The 14,072-nt window shown below is 56.5% G+C and overlaps 1 protein-coding gene across 6 annotated transcripts in view; it reads left to right on the top strand.

Annotated features, from left to right (window-relative positions):
• Positions 1–14,072, top strand: part of RALGPS1 (Ral GEF with PH domain and SH3 binding motif 1) — a 227,364-nt gene that overhangs the window by 200,833 nt on the left and 12,459 nt on the right. For 2 of the 6 annotated variants that reach the window (XM_027614312.2, XM_027614309.2), the window contains 2 exons: positions 11,612–11,695; positions 13,141–13,246. The exons of 1 other annotated variant lie outside the window; for it this stretch is intronic. In XM_027614312.2, coding sequence (XP_027470113.1) covers positions 11,612–11,695; positions 13,141–13,246 — 190 coding nt within the window. Of the gene's footprint in view, positions 1–11,611; positions 11,696–13,140; positions 13,247–14,072 lie in introns of those variants that run through there. 3 more of the 6 variants (XM_027614310.2, XM_027614311.2, XM_027614316.2) reach the window with 3 other exon arrangements.

Raw genomic sequence — 14,072 nt, 5'->3', positions numbered from 1 at the left:
CCAGGGCGGCGCTCAGGGCTCCGGGCGGGGACCAGCCCCCATCCCCGCCCCCGCCGCCCCACACTGACCCAGCCTTGGGGAGGCTGTGGCTCCTCAGGTCAGCTCGGCCCAGGGGCAGGGCCCACTCGGAGTGGGGGGGTGGAAGAGTGAGCAGGATGGGCGTGGGGCGGGGGTCCCAGCCCCATGCTCTGAGCAGCCCCACTCATCGTCCGGCCCAGATCTAGCCCAGGAGCCTGAGGCCAGCACCTCATCCTCAGGCCGAGCTGCCAAGGAGAACTTTGAGCAGATTTGGTCTGAAGTGTGGGTTCTCAAAACCAGAAGCCTGAGATGGGCCTGGTGTGGAGATGGGCACGTGGCTCCGCCTGGTGGGGTCTGAGAGTGTTACACCCACATGGCCTCAGGTATTGGGCTGACACCTTGCTGGGCACTGTGACAGTGAAGTGGATCCCAGCCCAGGGTTTGGCTCCCTGTGGTGAGCCCTTCTGCCCCCGGAATGGGGCCTCCTGCTCAGGAATCCACCCACTGCATCTACTGCACGAGCTGATGCTTTCTTTGTGCCAGGCACCAGGTGGGCTCTGGGAAGACAGACTCTGAACGGGGAGCTCCCATAGCTATGGTGCCCCCGAAGGTGAAGGGGCATGATGGCAACTCAAGGTCTGAGGGGAGGCAGGGGGAAATCCACGGACACAGAATGCTGCAGAAAGACGGATTTGCACCATCCTTCGGAGTAGCCCCTCCAGCAGCATGCAGGGGCCTGTGCGCGCACACTCACGCAGTTATGTACACTCTACACACAAACACAGACTTATACACAGTCTCCTACGTGCATGTGCACACGTTTCCCAAGAAATGCCGTGTGTGTGTGTACACATTCATATATACATGCACTCGTGTACTCACACACGTGTACACTCACACACAGCTCACACATATACTCACCTCACACACGTGTGCTCATGCTCACACACACACACACACACACACACACTCTTTCTCTCTCTCTCCACACTCCTCACTTCTCCTCTGGTGCCAAAGCTTCCTGTCTCATCAGTCCCTATAATCATAAAATGGCCAGAGAGGAGATGAACCCACCCAGCAAGTCCTCACAGGGCAGAGGGACATAAGGGAGGAGTAGTAAGTGACCGTTGTCGAGCATTCCCTGTGTGCCAGGCACTGTCCTGGCCTCACTGAGTCCTCAAGCACTGCTACACAGTGGCTACTCGGAATGTCCCGTTTTACACCTATAGACAGCAAGGCTCAGAGAGGTGAAGTGACTTGTCCTGCTTCATACTCCTCCGGGAGGGCAGAGCTGACCCAAATCCACATCATCCTGACTGCTGAGCCCACCTCTTTGTGCTCCTGGCCCTGTCCAGAGGGCCACTGTGACAGCTACAGGGACTGGCCCCACATCAGTTGGTCAGTCTGTCCATCTTTGTGAAAGCCTAGATGGAGGGCTAGAAAGGGGGAGGAACAATGCCATGAGCCCTTGGAACCTGCTCCCTCTGTCTCTGCTGCAGGACCCCTGGAGGGATATTTGCTCTGTTCTTGCCTACGCCCTGGGGCCAGCCCAGCAGTGAGGATGAGAACCAGACAGGCTCTAGGGTAGACTCCAGATCTGATGAGCAAAAGTCTGACTTGTGTCAGCATCAGTCAGGAGATTCCTAGGGAGACCCTGACAAAGGAGGCTTACAGGCAAGCCAGTGTCCCCCGGCCACAGACCAATGAGGGGACACTGAATGGGAAACTTTTGCAGGCATGGTGCCTGGATCCAGACCTGAACTTATCCACTGGCTCATTCATTCCCTCATTCCCTCATTCATTCAATCAGTGGCTGTTTATTAAGCCACTGTGTCCTGCCAGACACCACGCTAATCACTGAGGGCAGCAACTACAGCTCCCATGATGAGCACCCATGACCCAGACCAGAGCTACCAGGAAGGAAGACAGTGAGGGGGTTCCTGCCCCCATAGAGGATGCTGTGCTTACTCAGTAGTGAACCCTGTAAGATACAGCATTTCTCTTTTGTCTCTTCCACTTAGAATTTGGCATTCAATTTACTGTTCATTGGAGTGTCCATAGTAGGTGCTTTTTGGGTGGGACTTCGGGCAAGAGCTGGTCTCCCAGCTGGCTCACCCATGCAGATGCCCAGCCCTGCCTCCAGCAGCCTGCAGGGAGAACATCCTGTTTCTAATTCTCTGAGGACCTAGCTCTGGGGTCCTAGCCCAATGAGGGGAGCAGGAGACCACCTGCTTTGGAAGATGCCCGTGGGGCTAGGATGAGCCCTCCAGTCCGCTCCGGGACCCAAGCTGCCCCTGGCCTCCAGCTCCCATGGCCTGGCCTCCAGTCTGCATTTCCATCTTGCTCTAGCCTCTTTTCATGTCCACCAGAAAGAATCCATCCCCTCAAATGCTTGTGAGCATCTGAGATTTTCGTGAAGAGCCCATAGGAGAGCTGGAAGGGAGGGTTTGCCTCACGGTCTTTGAAAACCTTTGTTAAATGCCACTCTTTCCCACGCAACTCGGGGACCACAGTTCACTGTGCCACCTGGGCCTCCCTGCCTCACCTTCACCCACACAGTGCTCAGCCCCACTGGGGCCTCCCTTCACGCCCAGGCCACTTTGCTCCTGCTCTACAAAGGGGAGCAGATACCCTCTCCCTGGAACCCAGAGCCACCCTGCCTGGGCCCAGAGGCCAGTGTCTGCCCTGAAAGAGCCTCCAGAACACATTTCAGCAAAGCAGAGCCTCCCTTCTCAGAGACCCCACCAGCTGGTCTTGACCGGTGCTGTAAGAACACAGCCTTCCCTACACCTTTACACTTGCATGGGTGGACAGTGACCTCAGACCCACAGCCAACGGTGCAGGAGAGGGCTGCCCCCCCAACACCCCCAGAGGAATGAGGTGTGAGAGAGAGGAAGAGGTCCTAGCTTCTCCAGTCCCCAGAGGCCAGGCTAGGGCAGGGGCAGCACCTTGCCCCACAGCCCTGAAGCTTAGGGGCCACAACCTTCAATTGCCTCATCCACCAGGCCCCTGGCCCTGCTGACAAGCTTGACCCAGGCCAGGAAGAGAAATGGAGCCAAATACCAGCATGAAGGACAGGGAGATCCCAGGCCAGTGACCCCTGCTACCAGCACACACCCCTCCACTGGTCTGCAGGCACATCTCAGTCACCCTTTTGCTGCTGTGACCAGGTGGGCAGGAGGGTTCCCGTTGTCCGACGGAGCACGGGGTCATTGGCCTTGTCTTGCAAGTTTGCCTTCCCTGAGGTCTCACACACGGACATTTCAGCCTGACAGCCCGAAGGCAGTCCTTGAGTGGCAGCCAGAGGTCAGGCTGCACCCAGTGCTTTCCTCGAGTGGCCAGCCTTAACGAGCGCCCATGATGGAGCCCACAAGAGTCCTGGGGACCCTTTGCACTGCTCTCTCTGAGAGCGGGCCAGGCGGAGGGATGATAGCCCCACTGACCCTGTTCTTGCTAGGACTGTGCATCAAGGGCTCAGGGAGCTCAGGGGCCGAGGGGGGCCTCCTGCTGCAGCTCTCATCCTGCTGTCTCTTCATCCATCTCAGCCTCAGCAAGGCCACAGGGCCTGTGGGCAGGGGGTGGGGGGTGTGTGGAAACAGACTAGCCGTGAGATGGCCAGATCAAAGAAGAGTTGGTTCTGCTGCTCTAAAGACCCTCCCCTATCTTCGGGGCCCAGAATGAGGACAGAGTGGTGGTCTTGGGTCGGTGCCCTCAACAACCTGAGGCCAGAGTCACTGGGGCTGGGGGTGAGGGTGGGCCCCCTCCTCTCTTAAGACCCTACCTCATGTCCCAACCTGCACCTTTCTTGCCTCAGTATCCTGGGTTGAGGACAAAGGTTTCCAGGAGGACCCCGTATCACACTGCTTTCCCAAGGAAAGAGGGCAGGCGGTCCTGAAAAGGCATTTTCAACATGTACTTAATTAACTAGAAAGTAGGGACTGTGGACACTGCCCGAGGCTAGCCTCGAGCAAACCTCAGGCTTCTCAGAAATTCAAGAGGGAAGGGAATATTTTAGGCCAATCAGCAAGAGCTAACAGGTGCTTCTTTTTATGCCTGATTTGGCACTAAAGTGAGAATAAAAATATCAGCCTGAGTTCATTTTAAGTGAAGTTTTTAGAAATAGGAACAAAATTGGTGATAGAGGTGAACACATATGTATGTACAAAAATATGCAGTGTCCCTCATCTCCGTTCTCTCTGAGTTCTAGGGCCACTGAATGAATTTCTTTCCTTCACTTTTTTTCTGTATTCTCCACATCTGCCACAATGGGTACATGTTTCTTTTACACCCAGAAAAAAATTAACATTTTTTTTAAACAGATATAATCAGAAACATTTACTGATTGGTTTTTAAGAGGTAACATATGAAAGCATGTCACAGAGTTCGTCACGAAACCCCGGGCCATTCGTCTTCTCTAGTCTGACATTAGCCATGTGTGAAGAAGGGCCGCTCTCCCGCGAGAGACAGGCTGGAAACACAGGTGGTGCAAAGACGAGGAGGCAGAGGGATCCTTGGGGATGGGAGAGGCCAGTGTGATGACCCTCTCAGAAGCAGAGCTATTTTTCCTTCCTTCCCAGGGAGGCGAGGGATACAGGGGAGCTAGTTGCAGCTCACAGTCGGGCTGAGAGGTGGAACAAATCGCTGATGCCAGGTCCACAGAGGGACTTGAAGTTGTGCAGCACTCAGTGGGAATGTCCAGTGCCGTGAGCCGAGTCAGACTACGGGGTCAGGGGTAGCTTCCGGTAGAGGTGATGGTTAAGCAGCAGCCCAGGGACACTAGTGAAGAGGACCACCGCGGGCCCTTGAGAGGGGTCCTGGGATCTGAGGAGGCCTAAGTCGTGTGCCAGGATGAGAGAGGTGGCCCAGGGATGCTCAGTGTGGCTCTTCAGAGTCACTGCAGGAGAGGTGGACTCTGGGATGTGTCCCGGTCTCCGAAGCTCTTAGTGTGCCTCTCCATCGAAAGATCACGGTCTGGCTTCCCAACACTGCCAGTAGTGCTAGGAGGGGCCTGGGGTCAGGACGGCTGGCTCACAGTCACCTTGGGCCTGTCTCTCAACCTCTGAGCCGCAGGAGCCTCAGCTCTACAGCAAGGATGCTCCCAGGAAATGCTTAGCACGTAGGTGGAACTGCTCCGTTTGGGAACTTTTTGACATTTTCACAAGTTTCACTCAGTGGGTACCCTTGCCAGCAAGCAGGGGATGCGGGGGTCTCAGACTGGGTGGGGTGAAAAGGAAAGTCCCCAAATGGCAGTTCAGTCATCGTGGGACGGAGGAGCTACCATGAAGGCAAGTGTCCGCCAGCCGTGGTTGGCCTCCAGGGTGACACTGAACCGCGGGGAGGACCCGTTTAAGAGGCTGCTGCAGGCAGTAGTCCCCGCAAGTGCCCCAGGGCGCCGAGGAGGGTGGGTGATGCAGTTTCCCTGCGTGAGGTTTACTTGTTCTTCTTAGCCGGTGGAATCTTCCAACACCCTTAGGGAAACCCCAGGAAAGTAGAGTCATAGCAGCAGACCCCCAAATCAGAGCTTTTAAAGACACGTTTTTCCTTTCTTGAGACGATCAGAGGACTCTGGCAGGTGGCCCACGTTTGCCAGGGTGCAGAGGCCCCTCCTGAGCCCCACACTGTGCAGCATTTCAAGAGAGGGAGGGCCGCTCTGGAGGCAGTCATGATGGTGAGGGGTCCCTTTAACTGAAGGGCAACACGAGAGTAGCTGTTTTCAGGGTAACTTTCACGGAGGGCCTCGCTGCCTTCCTCCCACCCCCATGCCTGGAGGCCCAGGAATCCCCCAGGCTCATGTCCCACACCCACCCACCCCTCGGTCTGGTTTCCCCAGCTCCATCTTGCTCTGTGCCTCTGGTTGGATCCTCTGCCTCCTGTGGCAGCCCCTTTGGACAATGTGCCAAGCTTCTGATGCGGGTTCCCCCAAAGATGCCATCTCTTGCCTTGCTTTCAGCAACAGACACTGAAGTCTGGAAAATGAGGCTCCACCCAGGAGCTCAGGCTCATCTCAGATAGAACAGCGGGCAGCAGTCCCCGGGCCTTTTGCTTGACCTTGTCCTTGGGCTGTGCCCTGCCCACTAGCGGCTGTGGCTTCACGGGTAGCTGAGAAATCTCAGCCCACAGCCTCTCTGTCCCATACCTACAACCCCTCAGATTCAGGTCCTAGACAGTGGGCAGGATTTCTTTCCATCTTGAATCAGTCCTTCTCCACATATATCTGCTACAATCCCCTCTCTCTCTGCAGACCAGATTTCTAGACTTCTCAGCTCATCGAGGGGAAGATGGACACCTCACAGCTCCCAAGTTTACATGTTATACCTTCATCCGGCCACAGAGCCTGACTTCACATCTCTCACATCTGGTTCCTAATTGCCATGAGAGAAAATCTGATTGACCTGGCTTGGATCAGGTGTTGTTCTATCCACTCAGCTAAACATGCAGTACCTATATGGCTGCTAGAGTCCCACTCAGTAGATCAGGGACATGACCCAGAGAGGAGTGAGTGAGTGGCTTATAAGCAGTAAATAAAAGTCCTTTAGCAAGTACTGCTGGAAGGGATGTCCCAGGGTCCAGCAGAGCTCAGAGTGGCAGCTTCCTGTCTGCGGATGAGGTGAATCTTCAGAAGTGGCTGGGGGACCAAGCTCTGGCTAATGGGATGGCTTCCCATTAAGATTTGCTGGTGCAGGTGGACACTGTTGATGAACAGCATTTCCTGGGCCCTTCCACAGGCACACTTCTACCTCAAGGGGCCCAATGCACTTGAGATAGAAGAATAGGGCGGAGGACCCTACTTCTGCTAAGACAAGATTACTGAGACCCCAATGTAATTATTACCCAAGACTTCTCCCTATTCCCCAACCTCCTTAACCAGCAACGGGGACTCGGGGCTTTATGAAATTTAATCCCCATGATGCTACTTAATATGTACCTAGAAAACTGTTGAGAGGAAGATGCCTTTCGGACCTGCCTTGGCTAGTCTGAATTCTCATGATGCTGTTGGCCCAGGCAGGACCCTGGCTCCTTCTGCCTCAACAGCACTACCCACTCTTCCTCTTCCTAGTGTTGTGACCTTGGGCAAGTTACTCCACCTCTCCAAGCCTCAGATTCGTTATTTATAAGGCGGGGGTAAGAATAGTGCCTGCCTGGGGCGCCCGGGTGGCTCAGTCTGTAAAGTGTCCAACTCTTGATCTCAGCTCAGGTCTCGATCTCAGGGTTGTGAGTTCAAGCCTTGCATTGAGTTCCCTGCTGGGTGTGGAGCCTGCATAAAACAAACAGACCAAAAAAAAAATAATGCCTGCCTAACAGTATTCCTGATTTTCAGGATAGAAACCCCCAGTGTGATTAGACAAGATAATAAATACTGCTTAGCACATTGCCTAGCACCCATCATCCCCGTCACCCCATCACCCCCATCGTTCCATCCTCATCATCCCCATCATCACTGTCACTTCATCACCCATCATCCCATCCTTACCATACCCCTCATCCCATCACCCCATCATCCCCATCATTCCCATCATCCCATCACCCCATCATCCCCGTCACCCCGTCATCCCCATCATCCCCATCATCCCATCACCCCATCACGCCATCATCCCCATCACCCCGTCATCCCCGTCATCCCATCATCCCATCATCCCCATCATCCCCGTCATCCCCGTCACCCCATCATCCCCATCATCCCCGTCATCTCCATCACGCCATCATCCCCATCATTCCCATCATCCCATCATCCCCGTCATCCCCATCACGCCATCACCCCATCATCCCCGTCATCTCCATCACGCCATCATCCCCATCACCCCGTCATCTCCATCACCCCATCACCCCGTCATCCCCATCACGCCATCATCCCCGTCATCCCCATCATCCCCATCATCCCCATCACCCCATCATCCCCGTCGTCCCTATCACGCCATCATCCCCATCACCCCATCATCCCCATCACGCCATCACCCCATCATCCCTGTCATCTCCATCACGCCATCATCCCCATCACCCCGTCATCTCCATCACCCCATCACCCCGTCATCCCCATCACGCCATCATCCCCATCATCTCCATCATGCCATCACCCCATCATCCCCGTCATCTCCATCATGCCATCACCCCATCATCCCCGTCATCTCCATCACGCCATCATCCCCATCACCCCGTCATCTCCATCACCCCATCATCCCGTCATCCCCATCACGCCATCATCCCCATCATCTCCATCATGCCATCACCCCATCATCCCCGTCATCTCCATCATGCCATCACCCCATCATCCCCGTCATCCCTATCACGCCATCATCCCCAGCACCCCGTCATCTCCATCACGCCATCATCATCGCCATACCATCATTCTTGTCAGCCCATCCTTATCCTTATCACCATCAGCAGCAGCAGCACCACCACCACCACCATCATCATCATTTTGTACACCATTTGGGACTGAAGTGTTCTACTTGGCTGCCAGCCTACATCTTCCCCAGACCAGACTTCCCATGAGTTGGGTTGCCTGCTGCATCCCTCCTCCCCACCACTGCCCAAGATCCATCCTTGAGAGGAAACAATAAAATGGCCTTCCTGGGATACATTCCATTCAGCCACATTCTGCTCCCAGCATCATGCTGGGAAAGGTGTCCATGGTTCTGGAGTGGGAACCCCCATGTCAGTCCAAGAAATCCCCTGATTTCTGAGTTTACCGGGTACCACTGCCCATTCATTTTGCATTTGTGGCCCTGAACATTCAAATAACAAATCTTCTCAAAGCAGGGCCATGATCAGATTGGTTCCAGTGGCTGAAGATCTTGGCTCCTCTGTGCTGATTCTAGCCTGCTTGGGCCCAGCCACAGTCACCCCAACCGCCACAACCCTCCTCCAGCCCTGCACGGCCCACCTGGGGAGGAAGGCTGGCCACCACAACCCTGACTATTCTGAAAGCTGGTCTTGGGGAAAGGTCACCATTACGCTGACCTTCAAGGCCAGGGTCACTCCCCCAGGTTCCAGGGAAGCAGGTCCTGACTTCCCCACTGGGAGCAGCTTGACAGACGTAGGCCCTCTGCTCACACAGGAGAGTCAGCTTCCCTTTGTGAATACTTGCGTCTCCATCCCTGATGACAGGCCAGTGCGGTGGGATGCGTGGCTTCACCTCCCTGAGCCTCTGTCTCCTCATCTAAAACAGGGTGGGACTGGTGGCCCTCCCAGAGGTGGGAGGGGCGGTGGGTCTCATGGTCAGCAGTTGATAAATGGCAACTGCTCTGAAGTGCCGGTCGGTCAGAACCACCGCAAGTTTACTCCAGTGTAGAGACCAAGGACCGAGGGCCCCGAGGGGTGGTCCCGTCCCAGGAGATCTGGGCCCCTCCAGTCTCACAGACACTGACAAAGCCCGACCAGTGTGAGCTGCAGCAGAGACCTGAAAGGAGCAGTGCCTCTGAGAGGAGAATGTCCGGAAGCCACCCACAGGGTAGACCCAGTCCCCGAGGCAGCCTCCCTGCGACCCTGAATGGCGTGGGAGGAGCCTGGGCAGTAGAGTCAGAACAGGGGTCAAATCCTGGCTTACTGGGCTCGTGCCTTGGTCAAGTGTCTTCCCATCACTGAGCCTCAGCTTCCCTGTTCTGGGGAAGATAATATGTTTAAATAAAGCTCCAGTGAGATGATGAGTGTTGCGGCCTTGCACATGTGAGCCCTCACTCACTAGTGATCTCCGCACCCCTGCCTTCCCCCCACCAGCCCAGTGCACTGGGGGGCAGCCCACGTGGAGAAAGGCTGCTTAAAAGCCTAGACAGGTTGGAAGATGCTGATTTAAAGCTCTCTGTTGACAAGTGTCAGTCATGCAAACATCTGTTGAGCGTGCAGCCGTGGACTCTCTCAGAAAGGAGAGAAGGACGGAGGGAAGGTAGCAGCGCCAACCACATCCCCCCAGTGGTGGACACTGAGAACAGCCCACTGTCGTTGCACCTTATCCTTGGGCACCAGGGCAAAAGGACAAGAAGAAAGGTGGAGAAGAAGGGACCAGAGGACCCAGCTCTGGAAAGGGAGGCTCCATCTCAGACTCCAGACAGGTGGCAACTCAGAGCAGGAATCAGATCAAACGAGGAGACATCCCCTGGGCACAAGGGATGTCATCGCAGAACGGTTTGCTGTCGGACCCTGCCCCGACTCATAAGAAATCTCTGGTAATGGCTGGGGAGGAAAGCAACCTGGAGGCAGTCCATCATGAGCGCTCCGAGCAGCCTGCGTCAGCACGGGGTTATACCATGTTATGAGGTACTCAGCAGCGTTCCGGTAACGGTGGAAATCCTGGAGCTTTTCATAAATTAGAGCAGATTAGTCATGTCCCGCTCACTCACTGCATTGCAAGCCTCTTTCTGAATGGAGGGGAGGGAGGAGGCAGTCCAGCCGTGGGCTGGGAGTTGGGCATGCCAGGGCCTCATCTGCGCCATGGCTTGTGGTGGGGATGGGGTCAGCCTGTGACCATCATCTGTCACCCAGGTGTGCTGGGGAAAGGCTGAAATCCGTTACATCTGAGGATGTACCTACCTAAAGAGGAGGGGCCGATGGGCAGCTGGCCTAGATGGCCATCAGACTCCCACCAGCCCTGAATTTGGGCTTCTGTACAACAGACCCAAGATGGTCATCAAGAACAGTTCCTTCTCAAGTGGAGGACCGAGGGAAAGGGAGCCACGCGTCCCTCCCCTCAGAGGCACCTAAGCTCACTTATGCTATGACGGACCTGCTGCCATGAATGACCGTGCGCCCCCCCGCAAGGTGTCCATTGCCGTGGGGCCGCATGCAGCAACCTAGACTGGCCGCAGGGAACCACAAAGGCAGTCTTGACCTTGTCTGACCTTATAAATTGGGTTATATCCCTGTTTGGCCAAAGGGCCAGGAAAGCGCCGGCCCGGGGGGACCATACTGCAGGGGTGAGCAGGTGGTTGAGGACCACGTGGACACAGGAAATCATCCTGCTAAAAGAGGAAAAGGTGAAGAGGAGAGACAGAAAGACAGAAGCCTCTCCCCCAAATAGGTTAAACTTCTGCTCACTCTGGAAGCTGTACCTTTCCCTGCAAAGGCTCCCTGCTGGGGACACCAGGTGGGAGAGAAGCCAGAGGAGCAGCCTGCAGGGAGATGGCAGGTACCCGGCAGGGGCCAGCAGAGGAGGCTGTCTGGTGGAGAGGACACGGCAAACAGAGGAATTCAGCTGTGCCCTGGTGAATGGGGATGGTGCACACACCGCCCCCCCCCCCAACCCAGGCCCAACATGCAGGACTGCCCTCAGTTCTATGTGCCCTTGTAATTGGATTTACCATGGCCTATTTGGGCTGGACGGCATTTTCTATTAAACATGTCAGCTTCACATTGGGTCAGTGGGTGTGCCCTGATTTTAGTCACCCCCTGACACTGATGGAGGCTCTGGGGGCGTCGTGTTCACTGACCTGGCAGCTCCAGATGTGCCCCAGATGTGTCTGCAATGTGACATAGGAGGTGCAGGAAGAGCTGGGGTTGGAGCCTCCTGAGCTAATGCCCACAGAGTCTGGGATGCCCTTGCTTCCTCCGAGTGTCTGGTTGTTCCCAGCTGTTGCTAAAGTTCGCCCCTTTTCCTCTGAAGCAGGGGACGTCTCTATGCCACGCTAGGGCCCAACTGGCGGGTTCCAGTTCGGAATTCTCCCAGAACCCGGAGCTGCGTCTACAGGTATTCATTTGTTTGTGTGCTCATTTGCTTGACAACTAGCTCTAGGCTGTTTGTTGGATGACAAGAGCACTGTGCTCGAGGCTGCTGGATGAGCCAGAGTCCAAGAGGCTACCGCCACAGGAGAGACAGAGACTGAACCGATAATCCCAGATCCCTGATGGTCCCAGAGAGGAGGTGGGGTGTTCTGCTAGGGGAGAGCAGGGAAGGCCTCTCTGGAGAAAGGACTGGAAGAGTGATAGGAATGAACCAAATACAGGGAGGGGAGGGTGCCTGGGTGGCTCAGATGGTTAAGCGTCTGCCTTCGGCTCAGGTCATGATCCCAGGGTCCTGGGATCGAGCCCCGCATCGGGCTCCCTGCTCCTTGGGAGCGTGCTTCTCCCTCTGCTTCTCTCTCTCTCTCCCTCCCTCTCTCTCTCTCTCATGAATAAATAAATAAAATCTTAAAAAAAATACAGGGAGGGGAGGTGTAGGGATAATAAGAGCACCTCAAGCCAAAGGGAGGCAGGAAGAGCAGGGTGGCTTGGGAACTGAGAGAGGGGAGGGGTGGAGATGAGGCTGGCGAGGTGGGGGTGGGGGCTTGGGGTGGGGGGTGGTGACAGACAGTGGCATGACCAGGTCATCCTGGCCGTGGCATGGAGAGCTGGAGAGCGTGCAGGAGGAAGGCAGGAGTGGCCTCAGGGAGGCCAGGGGAGAGCATCTGGCAGTTGCCCAAAGGAAGAGCAAGTCTGACCTAAGGTAGGGGGAGTGGGATGGCTGAGAGGGGCAGTCAGGCATATGTAGGACTTGGGATCAGTAGTGCGTCCTTGGGATTGAGTAGGTTTGCAGGGGTGGATGGTGGTACCGGTCACCCACATGTGGAGGAAGAGCAGCTTGAGGAGGGGCGCCAAGTTGAGGGAGATGCCTATGGGAGGCACCTCCTCAGTGAGCCGAAGCCATCCAGAGCCTCAGGGCAGGTCCAGGCCAGTGCTGCACTTGGCTGTCTTTACCTGTAGGTGGCGCCCGAAGCCCTGAGGCAAAGGCGCTGGGCTTGGCCCCACTTCTCTTCTCGCTCCCCTGCCACCTCCCGCTAGTGCCTGCTGCTCCTCCAGGCTGCTGCCAACACAAGGAGGGGCCGCACGGGCCCCAGCCTCCCCAGGTGGAGAGGAGGGCGAGACCACAGGGAGGGCCAGGAGGAAGCCGCCCGCAGAGGTCAGGAGCAGGTTGGCCGTGCTGCTGGTGCCTGGGCTATGAGGAGCTCTGTCACCAAGCCTCGGGCCTCAAGGTGCCCCGAAAGGTGAGGGAAGTGAAAGTTTCCAGCTGTGGCCAGCCCAGGGCCACCTGCCCCGACCCTGTTGAGTCCTCTGGCCTGGCACCGCATCATGGACTTGGCAGTGGGGAGCTATGAGGGAGAGGGTGCCTGACCGGGGCTCTTCCAGGGCAGTGTCTGACTGGTGGTCTCCCCCCAGCCCCACGGGCCCGTGCATCTGTACGCTGGGGAGCTCAGCCGCAGTGCCCACCATGGAGGGTCCTCTGAGGAGGAAAACTCTGCTCAAGGAAGGACGGAGACCCGCGGTAAGTGCAGACCCACCTCCGTCCAGAGGCAGCAGGGGCATCAGGGAGGGCCCTGGGCTCCGGCCCTGGCTGTGCTACTGAGTGGGCAAGGGCCTCACTTTCCACATCTGTAAACTGGGATAAAATAGTGCCTATGTCATCGAGAACTCAGCAAGACTGTCACATGCACAGCCGTGCACACAGCGAGCACGTGGTGAGCCAGAGCTGTGACGAGGGCAAGTGGAAGCCTGCAGACCCCTGGGCATTGGGCTGGAACTCCCCCGAGAGGGTCGACACAGCCTGCGTCATGTCCCCAGCTGCAGATGCCCTCTCTCCCCGTGGCAGCAGCATCTGGAGGCCTTTGAGGCTCTACCACTAGTTCCTGCGTCACCTGTGCTGGACCCACATGTCACTGGCTCCATGACCTCCACCCATGGCAGGGCCTCAGCTGCAGGCAAAGACCCCTGTACTGTTACCACGGAGCATCCATGCAAGGGTTTCCTACAAACGGCCCGTGGGCTGCACCTCGAGGCAGTGTCTGCTCTGCCCTCCTGCTCCTGCTCTGGCCCCTGCTTGCCCTGTCCACTGCCCATGGAGCCCCCTCCTGCCTGTGTCCACTGTGAAGCTGCCAGGGCGCCAGCCCAGCTGTCACCTCCAGAGGCTACCCTGTCTGCAGGTGCCAGGTGGCTCGTGGGTAAGAAGCGTCTTCACCGCAGCCCTGGGCCGCAACTTTGTCCCTTGGGCCCAGATTATCACAGAGCATCCTGTGACATGGGGCCCTAGATCTAGCCTGTTGTACAGACCTGCCTGCTTCTCTCCCATGCTCAGAGTTCAGGCCTCGGTCATT

This window comes from Zalophus californianus, chromosome 13, assembly GCF_009762305.2.
Source record: "Zalophus californianus isolate mZalCal1 chromosome 13, mZalCal1.pri.v2, whole genome shotgun sequence".
Taxonomy (NCBI): domain Eukaryota; kingdom Metazoa; phylum Chordata; class Mammalia; order Carnivora; family Otariidae; genus Zalophus; species Zalophus californianus.
The sequence above is the reverse complement of the archived record's forward strand: the minus strand, read 5'-3'. Positions and strand labels throughout refer to the sequence as shown.